The following is a 27370-nucleotide window of genomic DNA, read 5'->3' on the forward strand; positions in this document are numbered from 1 at the left end:
TCCCAACACTTACTAACTCCTGACAATACCTCGTCCTCCCCAGAAATGGGAGAGAACCTGGCTCAGCAGCCCCACGAGGTCAGGTCCCCTGAAGTCCAGCCTCCCCAGCACAGCCCATGAAGCCCCCAGACCCCCCCTCCTCAAGCTGCTCCCTCCCACTCTACTGGGAGGAGCACCCTGACTATTTCTACCCAGCTGCAAAGACCCCAAGTGACCACTCTGCCCCAGTTCTTCCCATCACCAGCTGCTCCCCAGGCCCCCTTGCCCGCTGCCAGCCTCTCGCTTCTCCAGGGAGCACACGAGAGGTGATGAAGCTTCAGCTTGGACAGTGAGAAAAGCCACTGGAAATCAGAGAAAAATAGCCCCCAGGGCACGGCTTGGTCACGCCTCAGCAAGGTCCCTCCTCTTCCACCTTGAGGTCAAGCTCAGCCCAGGCTGAGCAGAACCCTCCTGAGATGTTCTCTGCCCAGACTCCAAAACATGGACAGAGCACTTCAGCAAGCTGGAAGCAACAGTTCTCGTGCTCCCTTGGCTCTGCTCCTCCCGGCGGCAGAGCGTGGCACACCTTGCCCTCAAAAACCCTCTGATTTCAGACCAGCCTGATACAAGCATTTCAGAGACTCAGCATAAACCTACAAAAGCCTGTGGCTTCACCTTTATTTGGGATTTGGCCCAGGCTTCACAGGACAAGCACGGATGCTGTGCGACCTGAAGATAAAATGAAGGGCACAGACTCGCTTCCTGAGATGAGTGTTTTAGCCTAAAAAACAGTTTTAAGAGGCTCCACGTCAAGCTACAGCCCAGGCAAGGTCAGCACCTTCCAACCACCCGGTTCTCTGCTGACTGCTACCCACAGTCCCGCGGCAACACCAGCATCGCACCAGCCGGGATTCGTTCAACAGCAGTGCTGGCCAAAAAAAAAAGGAATTTTAGAAAACAAATGCATTAGCAGCAATTATAGTTGAAGAACAAAAAGCTGAAGCTAGACAAACTGAAATTAAAAAAAAAAAATAATAATGAAAAGAACTTACCAATTGAGAAGGGATTAGCTCTGATGCAAGTTAATGAGACACGTGCATTTTCCTCTGCTGAGAAAAATAAAAGAAATCCAGTCTGCAGCTGGAAGACGGGTGTGATCGCAAAGCTGCCCAGTCTGTTATCACAGTAATCTGTCCTGACATTAAAAACTTGCTTAATTCAGGAATAAAACTTATCCCAGCTCTGGCAGACAGAACCCACAGAGGAACACAGAGTACCCAAATTTATGGTAGTTTCCAGTAGAGAAATTTCAGCTTCTTCATTTAGGGGTTTTGGTTTTCTTCCCAGGAGCCCCATCCTTTTCCATGTGTTCAGCTGAAAGCAGACAGGATTTCACCCCTACGTCGCAAAGAAACAGCCCCCAGTCCCTCCAGGCTTTCCAAGAGGACAATACAGCTCCAATAGCATCAGCATCAACAACATAATCTTACATTATTTTTTTTTTGTAGCCACGGCAATGGAGCAGTGGACATAGGGAGAAACCAAAGTCACCGTAGCCACCTGCAGCCCACCACATGAGCTTCCCAGTTTTCCCTTTCTACCACCCCAGTCCAGCTCAGCTGATTAACTAAGCAAGAGGCAAATCCTACAACTGAGACACACCCCCATAAACACTCCCCCCCCCCCCAGCCCCAAAGCAATATTCAAAAGAAAGCCAAGGTATAAGGGGTTACAAATATTCAGACTTTATTATAAATAAGAAATACTGTTTTATACATAAAAACTGCAAGTGTTGCATTTTGTTCACCGCCCCAGACAGCAAGACCACAGATTAAGGCAAAAAGCTGGAGTGAAGGCACGTACTGAGGGGCCGCAGTCAGGAGTGAGGTGACGAAGGGACTGTCACACGTCGCCCGTGATGCCCAGCACTCCACCAGCACCCGGCGCATCATCACATCACGTACAAGAAATAACTGGACTTATACAATGAATAATGGCTGTACTGCAGTAGTGATTAAGAGATCGCTTATAAAGATTTTTTTTATTTAAAAATAAAATTCTGTTAAAAACAGTTTAAGAAAAAAAAAAAAAAAAGAGAAGAAAGCAGGAAACCTTAGGCCTGAGGTCAGCCAGGGCACGCGTGCATCTTCGCGTCTGCTCTTCTCGCAGCCGTGGCAGAGAGGTGACGCGGTTACAGCCAGCCATGGGACCTGAGCAGCCGGACAGGACACCCCCTCAGTGTCCCGCGCGCGCGGACAAGCGCAGGGGAGCCCTCCTCCAGGCACGGGGGCGGATGGTAAGAATCTCTAAGCGGAAGGGAACAGGAGCGCTGCGATGTTTGCTGGAACAGCCCCTGCCCGGCAGCGCTGCTCCCGAGGGGGCACCAAACCTCCCGCCTCACACAGCGGTATCAAGACATCCCCAAATCCAGCTCTCCAACCACCTCAACGCCGGGCCCGGTCTCCCGACAGCGCCACAGCTGCTCACAGCCCAGCTGCCAAGCCACAGCCCCTGCTCCCTCCGGCCCAACGTCCCCAGGGACAAGGGACATGGAAGGGGCTGCATCGGGGCTGGCTTTGGAGGGAGGGCTGGAAAGCCCCCACCAAGGGGCGGAGTGGTTGTCGCTGATGCCCACGGAGGTGCTGAGCACACGGGAGAGGGAAGACAGTAGGAGCCCAGGTAGCAAGGAGAAATACCGAGCTCTAAGGGAGGAATATACGGTGCACGCACCCCGATGGCTCCAGGGGAAAGCACAGAGGAGGCCAGGCTGTGCCACTCTGGAAATATGGCTGGGTGTATTTACACACACATACGCACACACAAGAGACTTCCTCACACTATAATCATGATTTTAAAAAAAACGGAAAAAAAAAATCACATTCACACAAAAAATATAAATTTGAAATAATTAATAGCACCAGTGTGTGTCAGATAATAATTTCTTCCCCGCTACGCAAACGTACGAAGTTGCATAGTGTTTAAGGATAGATATATACTGGATCTCAAGGAGGGGGCGGGGGGGTGCCAGGCTGGAGGCGAGGAGGGAGCCGCAGGGAATGCTCTGGCCTCAGAGCGGGCAGGGGGAGCAGCGAGGGGCTCCCCGCCGCCCCGGAGGCGCTGCCTGGGCAGGGAGCCTGCGGAGAGGCGGCAGCAGCGCTGGGGAAGGCAGAACTGCCCCCGGAGCCTGGCCTGAAGTCCCTGCGCTGTGGTGACTGGACTGTGACGGGGAGACCGGTAGGCAAAAAGAAAGGAGGGCACTGGTAAACTCCAGCTCTCTCTGCCAGCTTAAAAACGGGCAAAAGGCGAGAGCAATGCCAGGAGATATAAAAATGCCACTGTCCTCCTTCAGGAAAAAGACGGGGAGAAAGCCCTTTTCATTTCCCCCTTCCTTCCCCACCCAAAGGCACCGGGCATGAAGGCCAGTGCAGCTGTCAGAGCTCTCTGGATGGCAGCACTCCTCTTCAGCGAGACTGCTGCCGCTTGAACAAACTAATCCGACAACCAGACATACATCATAAAAATAATGATTAAAAAAATTCTCTGTCAATTCGATAGCAACACCTACAGATGGGAAGGCAGCTCACGGCTTCCATGCTCCCCAGCCTGGACTCCCCAGCAGGCAGCTGCTTCCAGAGCGGACCCAAAGCCTCTCCATGGCCCAGGAGTGGGGCTGGCCAGACCTACCCCTCCACCGGCACCCCACCTTCCCACAGAGCTCCTCGCACAGGCCGCACTGCTCTCAGAGCGATGCATCATCACGGAAAGCATTTCAGAAAGAGGCTTCAGCTATTTTGTCAAGGCTACCAATGCTGTCGATTGGCCACTAGTTAACAATAAAAAAAAAAAAATTATAAAAATTCACAGGGTTAGAAGTTGGGAAGAGGGATCTGAATGAGTGCAGCTATACTGGCCATTACAGTAATACTTTGGTAGCCATCCCCTTCCTTCATAGGGACAGAGAGCTCTGGGACTGAGGATTTTACAGTCAAGGGGAGAAGAGAGGAGAGAAAGTCGGGTTAGTTTTGCCTTGCCGTATACAGCTCACATGGTTATTCCTGAACCACAGTATGAAGAGTCCAGAGCATCTCTCATCCTTGCGCTAATCAAAGGGAAACTTGTGTCTGAGAGAGGGGCAAAGGCGGAGTGCTCAGGAAGACAGTTTATATAAAAAAACCCTTTGATGCCCAAAGACGGATATTTAATTTGCTTCTCTTAAAAAAAAAAAAAAAAAAAAGAAAAAACCCAACCAAAAAAACCTTTCATCTTATCCTGATTTGAAAAGAAAACAGTGGCTGCGAGCAGCATAGAGTTGGGAATTTGAAGAAGGTAATGTGTGTTAAGGCACTCCATAGCCAAACCACCGCTCCACCGCTCACCGGGGAAATACCCCCACCCCCAGCGCACCCTTAGGGTTTCTCAATGGACGGGGTGTTGAAACAGCCAGAGGGCAAGGTCTTCTTGATGTCCTCCAGGTTGCTAATGTCCTTCAGGATCTCTTCAATGTCCCTGTTGTAGGCCTGTATTGCATCATCTTGCTTCCTGGCTTCTCTCTCGAGGAAAGACACCTTCTGGTCCAGGTCTTTCTCTTTCATCTGGTCTTTGGCACTGTTCAGGGTACCCTCGATCTCATTCAGTTCGTTCAAGTCCACTGTCTCCAGTTGCCCTGAAAAGTCAGAAACAAACAGTGAAGTCCATTAAAAAAAAAAATAAATAAAAAGCACCTTTGACGTACTGCTTTTGGGTGCTTGCCCAGCTGAGCCCATACCCGTACGGAGATCTCCACCAGGGCATCTCTACATTAGAGCCAGTGTTTAGAACGGGACCAACTATGTCACACCTTCACTGCCTCAACAGCAGTCCTCAGCTCACAGAAAAGTGGTACCAAACATTGCATGACAAGATTTGAGGCCACCCCAGGGGGAAAAACCCCATTTCTAGAAGTGACCAGACCCATTTGGTTCGTGGCAGAGCGCCGGCAGGGAAGCCAACACACCACACCGGCTGCCAGCATGGCAACGCCAGGCAGCAGGAAAACACTCAAAAGCATAAGGCACATTAAGGACAGTCTTACCTAATTGATCCAGCAGGTTGTTAATGATGGCAAGCAAGCTGTTCACAGAGTTCTTCGCTTTTCTTGCGTTGTCTTCTGCCTCCTGGGCAGCCTGTGAGGCCTGCACGGTATAAAAAATGAAAGCACAAAAAGGCTGTAGGGATTACGAAACCATCGCCTCTCCTTTTCACGTCTGCCCAAGCAGTTAGTCACACACACCCCTGGCGCCTCTCCCAAGGATAACACCCCTGCACCGAGATCTCCATCACAGTGTTGGCTAAGACTGACAACCTTCGAATAATCAGTTTTCTGACTATTTCAGGATGGGGATCCCCGATAACCGAGCAGGATTTTGCAGGAAAAGTCAGAACAGGGTCAAGAGGGCTACAGCCTGGTTTCAGTTAAAATAAAAGGGAAGTGCTGCATTAAGAAAACTGGCTCTGAAGTTCCAGCAGGGAACCTATGCTAATGCCACCAGAGGAGCTCCTTTGCTAGTCTCTTGTCTTCAATCCACGTTAAACTTGGAAGAGACTGAATTCTGGCTGGACTCAGTGCTGTCTTTGCAGGAGGACAGCAGGGAAAAAAGCTTGCACTGCCAGGACAGCAGGGAGAAGGAACCTTCTTGCCACTGCTGCCACCTGCCAGCATCACTTACCATGCCTGCCATCATCATATCCTGCTCAGCATCATCCTGCTTCCGCTTCAGCTCTTTTTCTGCATCCTGCAGCTGCTTCATCATGTCATCCACTTCTCGGGCCAGCCCCGTCACATCAGCAAAAGTCTTGTCAGCTTCGGCTTTGGTAGCAGCTGCACTCTACAGCCAACAAGGCGAACAGGATGGAAAAAGGTGGTGAAGGTGCACAACTTCCTTCAACCCTTTTCATCAAAATGCACCGATTTCCTAACATCCCATATTTTGCATTCCCTGGTGGGGAATACAGCAGAAAGCACATGGGGCTCACCAGGAAATGCTGGAACAGAGGAGTTTACGCAGTTACACACCAGTATCTCAGGAGGGGTGGGTTCAGAACCACAAAGGACTCACCTTCTGGACAGAACCAGCAATTTTCTCAGCATCATCTGCTTTAGCCTTGGCTTCACGGGCATCGGCAGCAGCATTGCCCAGCGCCAGCTCCGCCTGGCGCGTCTTATTGTTGGCTTCAGCAATGGTCTGTGTAATAGCAGGAATCTTTTTCAGCGCCTCCTCCGCTGCTGTCTTGTTATCATTCACCCGCTTATCAAAATCTAAGAAAGGACAAAACAGATGCTTATCACTTGCTCCAGAAGGGCCTCAGGCTGCTTCTTTGACCAAGCTACCCTGGCTTTGCCACCCTGACATTGTGGGGGGTATATGCTTGCAGCTCTCCCTGTTATACGTTTTCTGACGCTAAATAAGGAACTTAAACAAAAGGAGATTTCTAGTCACTGGAAACATTTCCATTTTTTTTCTTTAAAGAAAAAAAAAAAAAGCCAAAAGAACCCACCTAACACTCAGGTACCTGCAATAGCACGGCCAGTTTAACCAAGATACCCTACTGCCAAGTGACTTGTCACACAGGAAGCGAAGGATTCACTGCAGGTGCTTTCTCTTTACCTTTCAGGTTGCTGAGAATGGTATTAGCCTCCTGTAGTGTGCCATTGCCCTTCCGAGCAGCTTCTTCAGCCAGGGCTTTTGCTGCATCCGCTCGAGCCAGGAGCTGGTCTGCAGTCTAAGGAGACATGACATGTATCAACACATTCTCACCTTTTGAGGGACGACCATCTAGGTGCATCAGAAAGCATTGCTCAGCCTGAAACACCAACGCCACACAGAACGGCGTTCATCCCTGAGCGGCAATGCTTCCTCTGAGACCAGGTGAATTTCGGTACTTCTGGGATACTGTTCTGAATACAAAAACGACCCCACCCCTGCAAACATCCCCCACTTTCCCATATAGCCTCACTGCTTTTACCAGCTTTTTGCGTGTCCTTTCCAGGACCATTCTTCAGTATTCTTGTAAGTAACACACAGTGCTAAAATAAGACTGAATAAGACCAAATCTTTCACATCTGTCCAGTTAGTTGTTTTCCTTTGTTTCTTCCAGGGAACAAAAGCTTGCACAAAACAGAACTGACCTGCTGCTCTGTCTTCCCTTTCTCCAAGAGGTTCTTTACTTCTAGCTCCTTTCCTTTCATGTCTTCTCTCAAGTCCTCGTAATCTTTCAGCTTCCTGGCAATTAGCTGATCTAGCTCCTCCGCTTCCTTCTTGATCTTATTTGCTTCATTCTGCAGGTGGAAATCAGAAACAAATGCAGATTCCTGAACGTTAAAGAGTTTCTGAACAGGTGGCAGAACACAGTACAGCTTCTAATGGACAAACAGGCAGAAGCTATGATGCGTTCCCATCTCTTACAACTACAGTTGTAACTTTGCCTTCAAAGCCCCGAACACCACCAGGGTCAGTGCAACAAAGGGCAGCGGTTGTGAACAGTTTTGTGTGCAACAAAATCTCCTGTGCTACAGTGAGCACAGGAGAGGGAGCAGTTCTGCAGGCTTCAGAGGGAACCGAAATTTCTGCACTTCTCTGTTCAAGCCAAGGTATTTGGCAAACAACATTTCACTGTTTTTCTGCCCTTCAGAGATCAGGGGATGCGCGGGTTTACATATTTAGTTTCCAGCACGCAAGTCTCCTGCATAAAAACTGAAATGCACAAGTGTGGATTATGGTTAAGACGGACAAAAATTCCATGGGCTGTTCTTATGCAGAGAAACATTAGCGGAGCACATGCAAGGTATGTCAGCAACCTAGCCCACTGCTGTAACGCTTGTCCTCATTGATCTTCAGAAAACTGCACGTGATGCTTCCTGCGCATACCTCTAGCCCTGTGGAATCCACTGTAGGCAGACTGGTGAGATTAGCGTAGATCTGCAGGGCTTTGTTTCCAGCTTCCTCTGCCTCCGCAAGCACCTTGCTGGCCTGTTTCTCTAGGTCTCGAGAAATGTTCCTTGCTTGATTATACCTAAAAAACCCCAAGGATCCAGTTACGTTACTTTTTTTTTGTAGAAATGAACTTACTAATAGAGTAGAAAGGCCAAGAAATTGAAAAACGACTCCCATAAAATTCAAAGCATACAACACTACAGAAGGCATCTTAGTTTGAAGTACTGCTCTACAGACAGAAAATAAAACCAATTTTCTGTTACTGACTCACTTCTGGTTGAGCTCATCAATGTCCTTTGCGGTTTGGTTTTCTCCCGCCAGGGTCTTCAGCAGCAGTTGATACGCTTCTGTGGAAGTATCATTTGCTGCCTTGGCTATGCGAACAATCTCATCAGCTTCTTTTTTGTGTCTGGATAAGATTACAGAAGAAAAGTAACGCCATTAGAATGGTCGGTCAGTGGTTTCTATCTTCAATTCCAGATTTTATTCTCTCTTACTTTTTCCTTCCTTCACGCAGATTTGCATGTGGAAGATGCTGAAACATTTGCAATGGAAGATGCTGTTTGAGACCATCTCTACAACCAAGGCATCACTCCAGCAGTGCCCACGAGATCATCTGAAAGGCACTGCTATGGTTGTATGTGTCCCTCACTCACACGTCTAGCGTTTGCCCTCAATGATACACGGGCAATCACCCACACTGCCAGTCTCTTGCTCAGCAAAGGGCGCATGTTTCGTATCAAGCAAATTAAATCTTGCTTTCTCCGTGTACCAAATAGCAGGGCCTTGATGCGGGCTGTGAGGAGTGCGTTTTGCCACAGCCTACCTTTCAGCCAGCTTACGGGCCTCTTCTGCCAATAGAGTCATGTTGTTAGGGTCCCCGCTTGACTCCGGAGGTGTAATGGACTGGAAACAAAGGACGAAAAAAAAAATCTTAAAGCTCTTTTTTCATCTTTTATTCATCTTTGCTTTAAATATTTATTGTCATGATCTAAATGCTTAGAGATGTGTCTAACCTACTTCTGACTTCTCTGTATTTTTTTCTTAAGCCCACGACATTTCCACTACTGGTCATCCCTTAAAAACAAAGGTGCTGATATTTATCTAGGGGTTCTTACATTGGTTTCTTTGAGCAGGGGCTAAGATAGTATCTCTGACAGACCCTGGTGATCTTCCTTTATTTATTTCCCATGGTCTTGGGTAGGGGAGAAGGTATTTCCATAGCAAATTTGCTATATGAGAGAGAGAACAAGTAGAAGAACACACTAGAGGGCACAGAAAGGAAAGGCCCTCCCCTAACCATGTAGGATCTCAGCAGCACACTCACCACATTGTCAGCTGCCATCTTTGCTTTCTCAAGCATATTGGAAGCTAAGCTGATCAGGTCCTCGGTGTCCTCCACCCGCACCCGGGCTTGCTCCGCCAGGTTCTCTGTCTCCTGCACCGTGCCCTGGATGTTCCTCAGCCTGTTGAGTTGACTCGTTAGTGTGCTGTTGATGTTTTTGAGGCGATCCATGAGGCCCTGATCTACGTCTGAAGCACACAATATAAAAAGAGGGAGCAAAATTAATTACAGCAGGAAGAGAAGCTGGAGCAGCAGCTTACCACTGCAGGCAACATGTTGGTAGGTTAATCCCCTATTGAAAGGGGACCAGCAAAGCCATTTCATAAGTCAGTCAGCTTGAGATCAAAGTTATCATCAGAATGTGCACCAAATATGAGAAATGAAAAGTCATTAACTACTAAGATGACAATCCAGCTGGGTGTTGGAACAGACTCTGATGGGGGATTTTGTGTTCAGAATCATGTTTCACCTCTATCATTAACTTAAAAAAAAAAAAAAAAACAACACAAAAGAGCTGCTCCTCAAGAGATACAAAGCATCTGCTTTATGAATTCTCTTTAGCTTAACTCCTAGAAGGTAAGCAGAGAGGGAGGAATAGCGGGACTGTATGTTATTGCCTGCTTCAGGCAGCGGTGGCTACTCCTGAGCCAGTCTCCATACGGAGCAGCTAGAAGATGTGCAGAATAGCAAAGCCACCCCAAACTCCCCCCCAAAGCAAAGGGATGACAGAAGCTGGCAAGATAGAGCCTTGATTCTCTAATCTGTAGGACTTATGAGCCCCCTCAAACTTCCGCAAGTTTTTGGACCACCAGGTAACTCCCCACAACAGCGTCATAATAATGGAGCCGTAAAAGCACAGCTATGTGCCTCACAACTAGGGGCAATTACTTTTGAAAACGTGGGAGCATTATTAAGAGAGAAAGTACAAGCAGAAGCCTGCAGGACTCTAAAATTAAGATTTTTCCCAAATACGTTGCCTCAACCTTGCAGCACATCTTAAGTATTGAACATGAACATTTGACACATTTCAAAAACATACTACAAACTACGTATCAAGTAGAAAACCGCAAATAAGAGCTACAGGTGTGCACAGATTTTTGCAAGGGTAGTTTTTGTTGCATTTCACTTGCTTCTTTGGGAAGAGCAACAAAGCTGGTGAGGAGTCTGGAACACAAGTCTTGTGAGGAGCAGCTGAGGGAGCTGGGGGTGTTCAGCCTGGAGAAAAGGAGGCTGAGGGGAGATCTTCTTGGCTCTCTACAGCTCCCTCAAAGGAGGAGGTAGCCGGGGGGGCGGGTCGGGCTCTTCTCCCAAGGAAAAAGTGATGAGAGGGAACGGTCTCAAGTTGCGCCAGGGGAGGTTTAGATTGGATATTAGGAAAAATTTCTTCACAGAAAAGGTTATCAAGCATTGGAACAGGCTGCCCAGGGCAGTGGTGGAATCACCATCCCTGGAGGTATTTAAAAGACGTGTAGGTGTGGTGCCGAGGGACATGGTTTAGTGGTGGACTTGGCAGCATCAGGTTGACAGTTGGATTTGATGATCTTACAGGTCTTTTCCAACTTAAATGATTCTACGGTTCTAAGAGGTGGGAAAAAAGATGAAAAACGCCACCACAAAATCTAATTAATTTCCTCAATTTTCTTCAATCCCTACTCTTCTGCCCCCCTACATGGGACTATTACCTAGGCACGGATGCCAAGCAGGCCGCAAAAAGCTACCTGGGGTAAAACTGAGAAAAGCTTCAGTGATCATTCCCACTGTCAGGAATCTTCCCAAGCAAACGCGTTGGATGCGCATCAGCTTTTTTGCAGCTTCACACAAAGGGGACAGATTTTTCCAAAGTGGTCTGAAATGACTGAACCAACTCCCAGGGGAACATCTTTCACTGTAAAGTCAATAGTTGTCTTCAAGTTGCTCTTCTCCAAAACACACATCAGCTTACGCATTAAAAAGACCCTAAGGACAAACCACTCGCATTGCTCAACGCCCTGCTCACAGACATCCTATGGTAGAGGTGACAGTACAAGAATCGATTTGAAGCAGAGTTTAGCAGGAAAAATAGCTACAGGCCACCACAACAGCACATTTCAGAACTTCACGCACTTTCTGGTGGGATAATTACACTTGCCAACAGGATTTTGAAGCCTTCATTCTGGTTGCTGATGACATCCCAACAAGAACTGCTTTATCCCAAGATGTCTGAGCAAATTCATAAGCATAATAAATAAGTATATTGGAAAGCCTTCTGCTTGTTTAACAATAAGTAAACCCCTCCTTTGCATCTGGAGAAGAGGGTAACATAGAACACATATGTACACAGCTTGCGGCAGATCTTTACTTTGCATGTTCCACAGAGACCACTGGGAGAACAAAAGGATAAAAGCACAGCCACCATTGTTTTGATAATAACATACACTGTCTCAGCGCTATCTGAAATAGCTGTCTGTCCTGAGGCACTGCACAGGCTTGAAAAATAAAACACGCTGTGTTCAAAGGGAACAGGAACATCAAGCAAAGAGCTCATTTCCCATTGGTCCATGCCTGACCAGGTCAACTCACCTTTGCTGTTTTGTGCTTCCTGGAGCAATTCCATAACATCTCTTTCTGCCTGCTTCAACCTCTCTTCAAAGGCTTGATCGGTTACGGTGTCTTCTCCCGTACCCAGATTTGCTATAAGATTTTCCAGCTCCTGCAACCTCTCTCGTTGTTCTGCCACCTATACAAGAGGGACAGAGCACAGCTACGACACGGCACAAAGCACCTTGAACCTCTCTGCTTTCAGCAAGCACCAGCCAGACACGGGAGTAAAAGCCACTGCGCACAAGCGGGCACATGCCACAGTCTCCAGTGGTACCAATACTGCCGTTTGTGGCCTTACCTTGTCTTTCACCAATCTGTAACAGGGCGGACATTCTTGGCAGCCCGGCCATGAGCGGTTGTAGAAATAGTTCTCTTCACACTGGTCGCAGCGGTTCCCTACGAAGCCTTCCTTGCACTCACAGCGACCGTTCTCCTGGCACTGCAGGGAGCGCGAACCCTCGGGATCACAGTCGCAGGCTGCGGGGAAGTTAAACCTCAGTCAGACTGGAGGAGAAGCAGAAATACCCTAAAGCCCGCAGGGCAAGAGCATACCCTCAATACACTAAAACATCTGCAACAACAACGGGGCACAAACCCACAGCTGGAGCCCACCGGTGTGCTTCTACGCGCAGCTGGGCACTGTGTCTAGCTGGACACAACATTCATTGCACGTGCTCACAGTGCTGCTATTGTCTCTCCCACAAAGCATTATGATTTTCTACCCCATTTCATTGTAACGAACTGCAGTTGATTTTTCTGCTCTTTACAGGCAGGGATATTGAGGAGGAAAGTTTGGATCATCCTGGTTTTCAATCACGTTTACAAGGCACGCTGCTCCTCAAGAGAGAATCTGTATATTCAGGCCATCTGCAGAGTAGCTGTGCAGAGATTTAATGTTAGGAAACAGGACTGTTGCAGGACAAGACTCAGAGAATGTATTTGTACCAGAGAGAAGTGGGTATATCTAGTAAGTTGGAGTTCTGCCTACCCCCAGTTAAAAAAAAAAAATAAGAAGAAAAAGGGGATAAGCTATCGTACAGAGATCAAATTTCACCATGCAGGATGTGGACATAAAAGTGCTAACTCCTGCTGTCATGAGGAGCAAGGTGAGAAAGGTGAGAGACAGGAGGAAAGCGAAGCAAGGCTGGCTGTGCAACATCCTTCCCACCTGCCTGGTTCCAGCCTCTCAGACTTACGTTTACAGCCTTCGGAGCCAAAGCCGAAGTGGTTGACCTCGCATCTGTCGCAACGTTGTCCAGCGACGCCAGGCTGGCACTCGCACTGCCCGGTTCGGATGTCACACTGGCCGTTGGTGGAGCCCAGCGCATGGCAGTTGCACCTGGGGGAGGCAGCCGCATGTCAGGCGGTGGCACAGAGGGGAGGCACTGCTCTAAAGGAGCCCCAGCGAGCACAGCTCAATGCCTCCATTGCCAAAAGTCTCTTTTCTCACCATGCAGATGCAGGAGGCGAGGTGCTGAGCCTTTGACCCATGCAAGGTCACTTGGTGCCCGCACTAAAAAAAGGAACGCACGAGCCCCTGCTACCAATGATCGTGCAGTCATGTGGCACTTTTCTATTTAAAACCTTGATTTAAAGCTATTTATAAGTCAGGCTTTTTGTACGGCCTTCATAGCTGTTCCTTGACTGCTGCTCTTCCCCACCCACAGCAGCACGGAGCCACACCAGTTACTCGCGACCAACATCACATTCCTGCACGAGGTAAGCACAGACCACCCCAAACCAGGCTCTTCGCCCCGATCCAAGGTGAACGTCACCTCTCACAGCCGCGTCCGCTCTGGAGGTTGAAGAAGCCAGGCTCACAGGCGCTGCAGTCCCTTCCCGTGACGTGAGACAGGCACTCGCACTGCCCAGTCACTTGATTGCAACTCGTCTGCTGATTCACAGTGCCGTAGGGATTGCAGTGACAAGCTGCAAAAATAAAAGGGATGGGAAAATACGCAGGAATTTAGAAGTCCCTTCTGGTGTTGATACTCTGATAGCCAGTCCCTACAGGGGCCCGGATCCAAAACAGGCAGCAGCCCAGCCCCTGCATCGCACAATGCTTTTGCTTCGATGGCAGTAAGTGCCCACAAACAACACAAGCATTTTAGCAAGCTGCAAACACCAAACCAGTATAAAGCCACACATCGCTGCTGACGGACACGAACAGCCTGATGTTGCGTCCTAACACCGCATCAGGAAACAGCAGCTCTTAGGGATAAGATCACTTTTAAATGCAAGAGGAATCAGCTCTCACCCCTGCACTTGTCGGCCGGATCGGGGGCCAGGGGGTTCCCGAAGAAGCCATCTTTGCAGCGGTCGCAGTAGAAGCCGGCAGTGTTGTAGATGCACTTGAGGCACTCGCCCGTCTGGCGGTCGCAGTTGCCCACGGCATTGGGATCGATGTTGTCGTTGCACTGGCAGAGGCGGCAAGGCCTCACAGCACCGTTTTCGCCCAGTGGGTCTCCGAAATAGGCATCGTCACAAAGCTCGCACCTCTTACCTGGGACGCAACAGAAACACACGTGTTGTGGCAGAAAGCCCTTTGCTGCCGTCTCACCTGGACCCACTTTGCAACCCCTCCTCTGAAAAGTAAACTCTCCAGCTCCCTCCCCTTTCATCCTTCTGTTGGGGCCAGAAAGGTGTACAAAACCACAGACAAAGCTCTCCCCATCTCTAAATTTAAGCTTCTTTCTCACTGGAACTTTGCATTATGTATTACTTCAGCTCCTCTTTTCCCTCCTATCCCTTTAAGCCAAACCTATTTGTTGTAATCTGTTGCTAATTTAAGAGTCCAAGCAGGTAGAGCTCCATGGAGCATAACTGCTCCAGGAAGCCCCACTGCCAACGAGATCTGCCAAACCTCCACGGGCAGCCACTACAGCATCCAACTCAGCAGCTCCCTACACTCACTGCAGATCCAACCTCCCCAGCCAGCCGTAAGCTCTATTTCCTAGGCAGTTCTAGTACACACAAATTCTCTTTTCCATCACTTTTCCCCTCACATCCCAAGAAGGCAGCAGGAGACAGGAGGAGCTCTTGTGCGACCACACAGCTACAAGTAAAGATGAGCTCGTACTGAAACCTGAGCTGCAGGGAACCCGGACTCCTGGACTCCGCTTTGGTTCATGAAGCAGCGGCACCCATGGGAACCCCCATGAGCTACCTTGGTGCTTGGTTCGGGGCTTTTCTAAGCATTTCAAGCATTGACAGGTATTCTGTACTTTGGACTCTGCCACGCCAAGCATAAAATCAGCAGAGAAGCATGGGCTGCCAACCTCAGAATGCTTCATTGCTGTGTGCAGGCAGAACAAAGGCTCTGCTTAACAAGTCAGGTACATGCTTGGACCTCATAGTTTCTTGCTAAGAAGAAAAGATATGCACCTGTTAACATATTTCTCTTTAAAACCGCTGAGCATAAATTTGGCCTTGTGTCTTTTGGGCAGTGTTTGTGAGTCACTGCAGCCTTCCTGCTGTTCCTAGGGAGGGCACTGCCCCTCCCCTGCAAGCATCCCGCAGTGCCTCTCTGCCTGGCAAACTCCATCTTCTAATTTTATTTCAGCCTGACCTGCCTTCCTGTCTCTTTTAAATCTATCCTATTTTCTGCCCAACACTGTGCAATTAACAGAGCTCTATTAGAAGCCAGCACAGCTCACCTACGTAGCACAGAAACATTCCGACTTTGCACAGATTAATCCTTTGTTTCTCTTTTGTTCTCGAGAGGCAGGCACAAAGAATATGGGTAACCCTGGGGCTCTCACAAGACAGAAAACAGGGCTGAGGAAGGGAGAAGCATTTGGACCAGAAGGCACAGCAGCTTTCAGTGCTGCTCGCTGCAGTCAGAGCCCCAGAACTGGCAGGAGACACATATCCACAGGCATGGGGGGTGTAGAAAAAAACAGACTTTTTTGTGTAGGAACACACCTGTAGTGCCAGCCTGGCAGCTGGTGCACACAACCTCTTTCGTGCGGGGCACGATGGCACAGCTCGAGCTGCCTGGGCACGGGCAGGGCTGGCAGTCTGAGGCCGTGCCCGCTGTCGCATCCCCATAATACCCGTCGCTGCACTTCTCACAGTGAGACCCCGCCGTATTATCCCTGCAGTTGCACATGCCTGGAATAGAGAGGGACACAGGTTTTGCTTCATCATCCAAGACAGAAAGAACCACCCTCTTGCTGCTCCCTGTTTTATCAGCCCCTCTTACCTGTCTCGGGCTCACATGTCTCACTGTGCCCGTTGCAAGCACAAGGCACGCAGGGGCTGTAGGGCCCAAGGCTCGGCGTCTCTCGCCGGTATCCAGATGAGCAGCGCTCACAGAACTGCCCCTCGTATCCCACGGGACAGGAGCAGCTCTCCACCCAGGCCACGGGCACACCTGGTCCAGGGCGAGCGCTTGTGATGGTAACATCATCCAGGTGGCCAGCACCTAGAAAGCACCGAGAGGGGAAACACTTTGTAACCACGAAGGCTCTCATCACCACTTCACCAAACACACATCTGAACAGTACAAGAGACAGACAAGTGGATGCTCGCAGCTGGTGAGGTGAAGCAAGAAGTAAAACCCTCCAGGAAGGTTCAAACAGATGAGAAAAAATGCAATACTGCTCACAAAGGGCACGCAAGTTGAGAATAACAATACAGAGGAGGATGCTGAGAACAACATGTGAACAAGTAGAATCAGTTAAATTAAGTTACATTTTGCATGCACATGGTTTCCATTTCCAAACCAAATACCAAAATCAATTCTTGTCTTTCTAGGGAGGACAGACCATCTCTTTAATATACAGTCTCTAATGCAGCGTCTGCAAACCATGCCTCAAGGCAAACTCTTCAGCTATTTCTCTCAAGCCATTCCTTTGTCTGGCATTTGAAAGCTCCCTCCTCTCCATCCAACCCCTTCCCTGGAGCAGAATTGAGCCTGGACACCACATAGCTGGTTTTTAACTTAACAGCAGCGTGTTTGTACCACCGCAGCAGCTCCAGAGCCCCAAGCAAAGCCTCAGCTCCCACATATTAGCAGCGGCTACAGCACTCAGGGGATGGCTTGCTCCACACTTTTCGTCCCCTCCATTTCAAAACCCCACATTCCTCTTTACGAGCCACCTCTACTGAAAACATTCGCAGCTTTCCCACCTTCCCCAAATGCAAATTCATCCTTTGCACCTTTCTACAAAAATTCTTCTTCACATGACAATACCCCATATTTACCCAATATTTTTGCTCCTAATTCATGACTGATTTTTCTAAGCCCTCATTACAGGGAGCTTCTACTCAAGTTCAGCACAGGCAGTGCTTTCCAGACCTCATCCTTCCCATTTGCCATGCCAAGACCAGGAAACAGGGGGGATGTAACCATGCTCAGTGTAGCAGAAACTGAGGCCAAATGTCGTAAACTCCCTACATCTCTTCTACTGTGTCCTTCACGACTCTGTGCTATGTATTTCTACCAATCTGGAAGACACTGGCTGTGCAACACAGCAAAAACTCTGCTCTTAGAAACAAAGAATCAGCAGGGGAGGGGTGCTCAGTTTCCAGACTCTCAAAGGCAGCACCCTTTCTCCCCCTACTCATCTCCAGGAGGTCTGGGAGAAGCTGTTACACAGGAAGACCAGGCAAAAAGCAATCGGTACAGGCCTTGCCAAATAACCTGCCACAGCTATTTATCACCAGGCCCCACAATAAAGCAACCCAAGCACTAGACAAATGGGACTGTCCAGTGACTTACTTCTCTCGCTATACGTCCCGCGGATCTTGATGGAAGTCAAGTTGTGGAGAAGCTTCTGGAACTCAAATGCCGTAAGAGCAGGCCTCCATGGGTAATCTGTAGCCTCATGAAGCCTATGGAGAAGAGCCATGCATCATCAGCAAAGCTTTCAGATGCTAACAGCTGTGCCCTTTTACAGCACCCTTTCCAGCAGCAGTATGCTATTGCAACATACTCTGCATACACTTATGCAATGCTGCTAGACAGCGAGCTTCAAATTAACCTGATAAGACCGCTCTTCCAAGCTGAAATTTATGCTGTTTGTTTTCTCAAGAGCTTAGAGGCCAAGGGGCACTAGACCCCAGCTGCTCCCAGCACACCTGGAGAGCCCTCTCACCTGAAGGTGTAGGTCACTGCATTCTCGCTGGGGTAGGGGTTGCCCTGGGCAATGAGTGGCACCGACACTCTCAGCCCAGCCCCTTCCAGCACCAGGTCCTCCGCAGAGAGGCGCGTGTCCCGTCTGTCCACACGGAAGGAGAAGGTCAGGTTTTGCCCGTAACTCAAAACCTGGTTGCCCAAGAACTTGCCTGAAAGGGGAAAAAAATCCTTACAGTTAGGGGACAGAACAGAAAGGGCACAGGCAGCACAGAAATCTCGTTTCTCAGATGACCTACGTGGCGCAACAAAATAGATGGGGAAGTAGCTGTCCGAGATAACAGAGATATCCTGGGTCTCTGCACTCCACTGAAGTAAGACTTCAGAGCCATCACGCTGCTCAGCACGCCACTCGTCCTCTCCTGAAAAATCAAACGTGCAAGAATTAGCGCCCTTTGAAGCCGTAGCTTTGCGCACAGCTTCTCATGTCATACTGAACACTGCTCACATACAATTAATCTACAGTCTGTACACTGGCACTAACAGGCAAGAAAGCAGCTGTGCAGAAGAACGTAGAGAGCAAACATCATCTTTCCAATTTAAGCCCCTAACCTGAGTGCTGACTTGAACCCTCTGAACTTTGAGCCCTATGACAACTACTTGTTCAAAATCTTCTTTTCTGAAGAGCTTAAGCAGGCACGGGAAGACCTGCAGTCCCCTACGACTTGATGCGAGTTTCAGCCTTTGTACAAACTGTTCTCCAGTGGAATTTTTATTTAAAAAGTTGTTCTTTTCAGACTACGCAGCATAAAAACGTGCATAGGTAGGAAACTGACTATATGAAAAAACATTTCTCCTGGGCTTACAGACCCATCGGAAATACGACCGTCTTTTATTCAGAGCCATGTAAACCCCAAATCTAAAGTGATTCTAATCCTCTCAATCAGAAACTCCTGACTTGGTTCTAAAATTAACAGAATGCCCCTTTCCAGCACCGCTCTCAAGCTATAGAAGTTTTACATTTACAATTCCTGCTTGCACCTGCACGGTGTACGTTAGCACTGGGTGCCCGAGGACAGAGCTGGGAATTCATTGCTCCCCAGCTGAAAACTGGGAAGCTCCCAGTAACTTCAGTAGTAGCTCAGCACTTCCAAAGGAGGGATCCTGGATCTGCCTGCCCAACATTTGTGATCTTGCACAGGGAAGAAGGAGCAGGGGGTTTTTTGGGGGTTTTGTTTTGTTTTTTTAATTGCTTCTGACTTCAGTCTACAGCCCAACCCGAGATACAAAAGAAGGCTCCATTTTACCAAACTGGAAGCTGGAGGTGATACTATAGATACTGTAGCCGACGGCATTGGTGCAGACTGAAGAGTGACCAAAGCAGAAGCAGGGGGTACAGCCCCTCATATTGGAGGAATCCAGATGGAAAAAACCAGGTTTACATCTGAAAATGCAAAGGAAAGAGAATTAATTTCCCCGATGCTTACCTCAGGCCATCACTCGAATGTTTCTCATTCCTGAAACAAAGCCACAGGAAGAGAAACTCACCTCTCGCAGTGGAAGCCTTCAACGTTGTCCTTGCATGTACACCGTCCTGTCTCGACATTGCATTCCCCTGTGCTGCCAGCCGGATCACAAGAACAGGGCCTGGAAGAGCCAGGAGAGAGGATAACTCATTAAAAGCCACACAGAGAAAGCTTTAAAAAGGCACCTAGTTTTAATTTAGAGAGCAGCAGTCCCCCTCACCTGCACCCAGCTTCAGAGAGGGAGTGGAAACCCGGCTGGCAGCGGTCACACTTCTCACCCATCACGCCGGGTTTGCAGCTGCACTGGCCGTAGCTGTCGCACTGCGTGCTGAGGGAGCCTGCGGGAAGAACGGGGACAGGCACCTCAGCAGACCCTCACACCTCTATTAGCCTGCAGTTTTTTCAACTTTACAAAACAGCCAAGAAATATGGGAAAAGACAGTGGGAAGTACAGCTTCAAGCCAATGAGTGACAGCTTACCTAAAGGCTGCCTCTAGTTCACAGGGATTTTTCCCCTCGCGGCTCTAGAGAGACGAATTGTTATCTAGTTTCCAAACTATATATTCAGCTTTAAGTATTCCTACCAACCAATGTTTTTACATATAAATATAATTTTAACTTCAAATTGCATTCTCATCCTTATTCCTGTTTCATCCTCAACGTTACCTTCACACGTCTCTACTGCCATGCCTGTTTTACCCTGCAATGCACCATTTCTGAGATTTTATTCCCTGAATCCCTCGTGTTCTCCCTAATCACCATCTCCCCTTTGCCAGGGGATATCCTGACCTCTCCCTCTCATGCTCCCATTTCCTCCCTTGATTCCTGAGGTGGATTTAAAGATTAAACCACCTCCTCGGAGCAAGGCTGCATGTGCCACTATTAACCCCAACAAACTCTCCAGCAAAACTCTCGTTTTTGGAAGGACATCTTCCTCAGTACTGCTCCGTTCAAGCAGACTTGCACAAAAAGCAGCAGTAGGTTTCTTTAATCCACAGCAGACAGAACGCCTTCCCCCAGGCACCGGTGTAGCTATCAGCCTAGGAGCTGTCAGCACTGTATGAGTTAACTTCCAGGAGAAACGTATTTTAATATACAGAAATAGTTGCGTCTTTCTATTTCAATCCACACCAGAAGATTATAGCAAAGTGAAGAGTTACAAGACGATGAGGCTGGACAGGACAGAAGAACTCACAAAACCTTTACCATATACAGCCAAACTTCAAATCCCCTTCACAGTCCTACTTACGATTATTTAGGAAGAAACAATACTTGGACAAAAAATAGCAATCTAAATCTCTCCGGGCGCTTCAAATACACCCTGGGTCCCAGCGTGCCACTGGATACAAGCTGATGGCTAAGTTACAAAGCCCTTTGAAATTTGTCCTTAAGGACCTTAGAAGTCACCTCCCTGCTTCTTCTCAACCGCCTCAGCTGATGCCAACCCTCACCCCTCTTGAAATAAGGTCCGAGACGAGGACCTGGAAGAGCAGATGGAGGAAGAAAGAGGCCTTTCTTGGTCAAAAATTTCACAACTGTACAACTCTCTGACCAAATTAGATAGGAGCCGTACCCTGGCAGACCTCTCGCTGGCTGCTTTTAGGGCATGCTGCAAGCAATTACTTATTCCAGCTACTCTATTTTGGAACCTCACATCATATCTTACTATCTGTTCCCCTTTTGTCTCCTTCACCCTTATTTGCTGTGGGCTGGTGTGGTTATGGGATCACTCCGTACAGGTCAAGTGGTTCCCTTGGCGACAAAAGGTTTGTTCTCCTGCCAGAATTTTTTGTTTGGTTTTTGTGGGTTTTTTTTTGGTGGGGTTTTTTTTTTTTTGTGTTTTTTTTTTTTTTTTTTGCTTTTCTTTAGAAAGAGTTTAACTACATATTTTGAGTTTACTTTGTTTTGTCTCACCCCCACCCCCCTTTGTGTTTAACGTTTCACTGGTTTGTATTTATAGTGCTTGGATACTCAGTAGGAGAAACTGATGCAGCTAAAGTTCACTACAATTCTTCAGTATGAACAACTTCCAGAAATATCCGCTCACATCATCTTGTTTATTAAGAATTTAAATGAGCTCTTTAGTACTGGGAGTGTCCAGGGTAACACATAAGCAGTGGGGGGAAAAAAGAAATAGGAAACTAAAATAAAATCTATTTCAGAACACATTTGAAGGAGTAAATGGTGCAGAGGTGAAACATCTACCCCTGCCACCCCAACCCCAATTAGATCCAACGGTAATTTAAACCAAAATACAACCCAATAAACATTTCCTACATGGGGCAGGCGGAAAGAAAGAAAAGAAAAACAACAACAAAAAAAATCCCATTCTACCCTGTCGTTTGCCATTAGCTGCATAACCAAGAGAAGAGCCAGCTTTTGTGTGTGGAAGTTTGCAAGCAGAAAGGTTTACTGCCACCACTTACCGACAGGGTTGCAGCTGCAGGGCAGGCATCCCTCCTCGCTGCCCAGGCGATAGAAGCTGTCCCTGCACCTCTCGCAGTGGGCACCGTCGGTGTTATCCGAGCAGCCCGTGCAGTGGCCCCCGTGGCCAGTGGAGCGGTACAGCTCAGGGTCGAAGTAGCACTCCTGCGACCTCCCGTTGCAGTCACAAGCTGCAAAGACAAGGGCACTGCCGGTGAACAACACATACAGCCATCTGACCCCGACAGTCACAAAACCCGCGAAGAAAAGCTTGATACTAAGTTGTAGGGGAGCTGGAGTAGGAGCCTTTAACCTCCCGGGACTCACGCACAGACCCCCTAAGGCATGTGTGCTTCAACGAGAAGAAAAAGAAGGAAGCATGTTTTTGTGGTGGCTAAATGTGGGGAGTGGGAAGCAAGGCTGTAACGATGAAACAGGCTCCTTGAGACCACTCTCATCTACATCCAGAAGAAAACCAGCCTTTTCTACCCCACTCCCTTCCACATGGGAAGCGGAAATTCCTCCCTCCCACACAGCAACTCTGATCTTGGCCATGCAAATAAGGATGAAAAGACAACGTCAGGGCTGACTCCCTGCTGTATGGAGAGTTTCTCCCCCGAATGTAGACAGATTATAAACCTCTAGGGAGCAGGAGTCCTGGGTTTCACCGGCCTGTCAAGGGAAGCCACAGGTCTCGACCAGACAGCTGGGACTGATCAACGCACAAAGAGGTCAGACAGGAAGAAAGCTTTTCTGTCTAAAAAGCTTCCCCGTAAAGTAAACTACCAGGAGCTGTGGTCTGCGACACAAAATCAAGCTAAGTAAATTGGCATTCGGTCACAGAGATCCACATTTGCGGTCCAGAACTGTTGCAACAGCCTCAAAATTGGATGAAACAGTCAACAAGTAACTGTAAAAACCAATAATCCGAAAGAAAGAGGAAGTCAGATGATGCTAAATGAGGAGCTTTTTAAAGGGCAATTATATTCCAGCATACTAAATACAGATTATTTTTTTCTATGGGTCCCATAAAGCACAAGCCTGTACATTTTTGCAGCACTCCTCTTTCCTAAAGGTCGCTCCCATCCTTCTCCAGAAAGGAGATGCCCCTTTCTAGGGATCTACCAGCAAGGTCCTACAGGATAGGAGTGGAATGACCAGCAGTCCCACGAAATGTCTGCTGAAAAAAACCAGAACTGTGCTTAAAACTGGCTAACTGCAACTGAGACAAGTTCAAACCATGCCGGGCCAGCTTCTGGATGCCAAGAGGCAGGGGACCCAACCCGTGAGAGGTCTTCCCATCAAGCGTGGCTGCACATACGCAAGCATTCATTGGCGCTCTCTGCTGTCGCTCTCCTCCATGGACGGTCATTGAAGAAAGGAAGACACTTTTCACAGTCGACCCCGAAGGTGTTGTGTTTGCAGTTGCAGACCAGCTTCCCAAGCTCATTCTTCACACACTCGCTTGCGTGCCCGTTACATTTGCATCTGGTTAACAAGAGACAAAGAACAAGTATTTAAACTCCAGGCATCCAAGAAACAAAGCCCAGATCTGAAAATGTGAGACGAGACAAATTCGAAGGTCACAACAAAACTGAGAATACAACTGCTGCTGTTCAGCCTGGAGCAGAAGAGGCTCCAGGGAGACCTTATTCAGGTCTTTCAATATCTAAAGGGCATTTACAAGAAAGATGGAGAGAGACTTTTTACCAAGGCCTGTAGTGAGAGGACAAGGGGCAATGATTTTAAACTGAAAGAGGGTATGTTTAGAATGTTTCATAGGCGATAGCTCCCAAAATATATGCAAAGGAGAGATGTTGAGATTTTCTATTTACTGTTATTCTAGGCTACAGATACAGTCAGAGAACACAAAACAACGCACAAAGTGTGTTAAAAACCACACAAAGTCAGGGTAGGAAAAAAAATGGGGTTTTTTCTTTAGTTTTATATTTTTGTCACTCTTTTCACTCTCCACCCTCCCAAATCACTTAACATTTGATCTATTCAAGGAAAAAAAAAAATTCAATCTCTGTCTGCCCTGAAATTATAGCCACAGGAGACTATACAGTATTTGCAAGCTTCATAAAATTCATTCCACTGCATTTTTGGTTTAGGACAGTCAATAGAGACCGGAGCCTAATGGTACCATGTGAGTATAAATCAAAATCTTTAAAGCACTCTAGTAATCCTGACCAAGAGCTTTAAATAAGTACAGAGGTTTATTGTCTACTCACCTACCACCCACAGCAAAATCAGAAATCGCATAGTAGTAAGACTTGAGAACTTTTGGATCATTGAAAACTTCATCTCCAAAGGTGTTCAGACGATTGAGGGTCACTCTAATATCTGTAGCCGTCACCCACTCCTAAATCAGAGAGAAATCCCATCAGATTAATCATCAAACATCCCCCCTGAGAGCGTACCAGTGCCATATCATTAGCAGTTGTATTTACAAAGTCATTCATCAGTCAGCAAGTTCCCTCCTCACCATCTTCCCCCCTGCACCTTGGAAGCGCACGCATCCCTGCCTGAGAGACCTCGCACTGCATCCTCTTGCTTCAAATGTTGTTTTCCAGACCCTGCTCCTGTCTGGCTACCCTTTCCCATGCCTCTTCTCCTCCTGACTGCTCTCAGCTGGGAAGTCGTGGGTAACCTCTCCAGCAAGAAGTGCCATGCAGGCAATTATATGAGCTTGCTAATTATACGTATCTATCTGACCGTAGTTTTCCTGCAAAGCTATACAGCACCATCAGGAAAAGCTTTAGGGTACACTTGTCTGCAGATACATCCCACCAGGCGAAAAGACACAGACAGATGAATGAGGCTGGGGGAGGCTGAGGAAGAAAAAAGAGGCAGGCAGATTTGACTCACAACACAAGAGCTTTTCATAATATTTACACAGCATCTTCAACACACTGCCCTACCCTCCTCCAGCAACAGCCAGCAAACATAGCCTGTCCCCAGATTTCACACCACCTTCAGCCAGTGACTGTCCTAGTGACTAGTACCTTCTTGGTTTTATTACAGCTTTTGCAATGCCGTTTTCCTTCTAACACCATAAAAACAGGAAAAACATCCTTGTGTGTACAACTGCAGTGCAGCTGCGTTGCTGCTTAGCCAGTACAATAAGAAGATTTGCTCAATTACAAACACTGGCATAAACACGTGGAAATGCTGAGCACAAAATACACTCAAAATACTCCAGTTGCAAAAAGCAACACCAGAGGTTTGTACCTATTCCAGGAAATTGGTGGTCAGGTCTCTATTCCTTACATAGAGAAGTTTATCAGAAAATTATACACCATATCACTAACTCGAAATCTCTCCATTCACCTTAACGATTAGACCCTGTTCTCTGCAAGGGTTAGCTACAGCAACAAGGTGGCCAAACTGGTTCTTTTCCATTTCAGGAGTTCTTCTCCCTTCCCTATTAATCTTTGTTTTCATTTGCAGAAGTGAGCCCCACCAGATTTTGCCTTCCTGCTCGCTGGCCGGGGATCACGTCTCAGTCTGCTCCTGCTACTCCAAGAGGAAAGGGAAGAAGCGGCTATCACAGCTCCAAAAAGGAAGGAGAGGAGCCCCGAGGGAGGAAACCCCACAGCTTTAGCTTCTTGTTGCAACTGAAGAAGCCATCAAGCAGCATACAGAAAGCTGGATAAACTGGTGCTCCCAGCATGCTCCTGACTACTGCCCAACCAGCATTATAAAGGGTAACAACAAAAAAAACCCACCCAGCCAAACTCAGTCCCCAAGCCCCTTGTAAGGAAAACCAAATATTGTGGATAAAATCAAGCTCCCCCCCGCAACACACACGTAGAACGGGTTAGGGTTTCCAGTAACCCTTTACTGGTTTAGAAGAATCTCATATTTGTTAAATTTTTGTGCTCAAAATAAAAATGCAGGTGCTTCAAGTGTTCATTTGACTTAGGCTTTACCTTCCTCTGTCCTTATATCTGAAACAGCAGCAAAATGTCGACCACCACTTTCTAAGCAGGCAGAGATTTGCATCCATCCTCTAAAGGCTTCCATGATGCCTAATGACAAATCATCCTTAATGCCACAGATTTTGCTTTTTGTACCATAAGCTTACTAACAAGAGAATCAAGAGTTCAACTCTTCCTTCAAAAGCATTTCTTTAGATTGTCCGTCCCAACTTACTTGTGCAAGGGCCTTTCAGTATGAATAAGGGCTGTCATGCAGCCCACGGTCAGCACAAAGCCACCATTCACAACAACTACACGGAAAAGACTCAACTCAGACCACCGGCTTGACTTAGTCCTGCTCACATACCTGTAGCACAGGGCTGTTGTCAAAGTTGTAGGCACTGGGACGCCCCTCCAGTGTTGAGAACGCCACGTTGCCCCCAGTGAGAGGGGAGATGTCACTGAACTCATCTGTGCAGAGAGCCTGCTGCTCATCCTCCCCAGTCCGAATAAAGCCCCGGTTGACTTTGTGATATGTGCTCTCACAGGAGCCGCTGTAATACTGGTAGGGCACCCATGGGCCGTCTTCCCTGGTGCGTTTGTAGATTGCAAAGCTCTCCGGCCGACTGGTGTGAAACTTCAGACGCACGTACGTGATGTCAAAGGCCTTTCCTGCAGATGAGAGAAGACAGGCGTGAGAAAGACTCAAACAAACTAGAAAGAATGGCAAGAGCTCCACTGCAGTTCTCCCTTTACAAGAAACATCTCCAGTACCATCCAGTAGGACAAGCAGTGTCCAGTAGCACCAGAAGTATCTCTTCCAGTCCTACGTACTGCATCTCCTGGTGGAGACAAGGTGAAGGAACTGAAGTCGAGGGCAGACTGAGTAAATAAATAACCTACAGACCCCTCTGCAACCAAATGCACATCACACAAACCGCAATTCTCTTCTCCAGACATCACCAACAGTGTCCTTACCCCGACAGGTGATATATTATGTCAGAGCCACAAACAGTGTGTATCTGTGGCCAGGTCCAAGTTAACCATGCCATTTGATGATATTTCTTCCAAATGCGTGTTTGGGAGAAAGGGTGTTATCCAAAGAGGTAAGAGTCACACTATAGAGCCTGTTTTGTCCCTCTGCTTCCTCCCCAAATAGACAATATCCCAAACTCCCCCTACTCCTCGTAAAGTCTTTCCTCCAGCAGTGAGCTACTGAGTACACCTTTTTCTACTCATTCCCTGGGAAAGGCAAAACAAGCTTTAAGTTTCCCAGACCACAAGATTAAAGGCTCCAAGACGCTTTTCAGATCAAAGTGCACTGATTTACATGCAAGCCATGTTCTCCCTCTCCTAGGGGGATAAGCGTAAACCCACCTCCCTGCCCTCCCACCTCCTAACAGGTACGCAGCAATCAGCAGATCATTCGCTCTCATGGATTCTTTTCCAGTGACTCGAGCATCTACCCCCTGTGCATGTAAACCAACCACCCAGGGGATGCACAGCCCCAAGAAAAGCCATGAGGGGAAAAGGACTGCAGCACG

The 27370-nt window shown here is 48.0% G+C and overlaps 1 protein-coding gene across 1 annotated transcript in view; it reads right to left on the reverse strand.

The window, feature by feature from the left end:
* Window positions 1–1701: 1701 nt before the first annotated feature.
* The window catches only part of LAMC1 (laminin subunit gamma 1), a 67018-nt gene continuing 41349 nt past the window's right edge, over window positions 1702–27370 (reverse strand). The window contains exons 2-28 of the mRNA XM_074599240.1: window positions 26194–26498; window positions 24138–24268; window positions 23225–23391; window positions 21906–22094; window positions 19700–19817; window positions 19502–19600; window positions 19261–19397; window positions 18253–18375; window positions 17976–18165; window positions 17600–17712; window positions 16079–16300; window positions 15799–15987; window positions 14132–14377; window positions 13650–13803; window positions 13071–13213; window positions 12173–12351; window positions 11854–12010; window positions 9277–9482; window positions 8776–8855; window positions 8221–8358; window positions 7884–8028; window positions 7145–7294; window positions 6624–6738; window positions 6075–6274; window positions 5685–5843; window positions 5051–5150; window positions 1702–4642 (exon numbers count right to left, since the gene is read on the reverse strand). Coding sequence (XP_074455341.1) covers window positions 4386–4642; window positions 5051–5150; window positions 5685–5843; window positions 6075–6274; window positions 6624–6738; window positions 7145–7294; window positions 7884–8028; window positions 8221–8358; window positions 8776–8855; window positions 9277–9482; window positions 11854–12010; window positions 12173–12351; window positions 13071–13213; window positions 13650–13803; window positions 14132–14377; window positions 15799–15987; window positions 16079–16300; window positions 17600–17712; window positions 17976–18165; window positions 18253–18375; window positions 19261–19397; window positions 19502–19600; window positions 19700–19817; window positions 21906–22094; window positions 23225–23391; window positions 24138–24268; window positions 26194–26498 — 4412 coding nt within the window. The 3' untranslated portion in view covers window positions 1702–4385. The remainder of the gene's footprint in view (window positions 4643–5050; window positions 5151–5684; window positions 5844–6074; window positions 6275–6623; window positions 6739–7144; window positions 7295–7883; window positions 8029–8220; window positions 8359–8775; window positions 8856–9276; window positions 9483–11853; window positions 12011–12172; window positions 12352–13070; window positions 13214–13649; window positions 13804–14131; window positions 14378–15798; window positions 15988–16078; window positions 16301–17599; window positions 17713–17975; window positions 18166–18252; window positions 18376–19260; window positions 19398–19501; window positions 19601–19699; window positions 19818–21905; window positions 22095–23224; window positions 23392–24137; window positions 24269–26193; window positions 26499–27370) is intronic.

The sequence above is a fragment of the Larus michahellis genome, chromosome 8, assembly GCF_964199755.1.
Source record: "Larus michahellis chromosome 8, bLarMic1.1, whole genome shotgun sequence".
NCBI classification, from domain to species: domain Eukaryota; kingdom Metazoa; phylum Chordata; class Aves; order Charadriiformes; family Laridae; genus Larus; species Larus michahellis.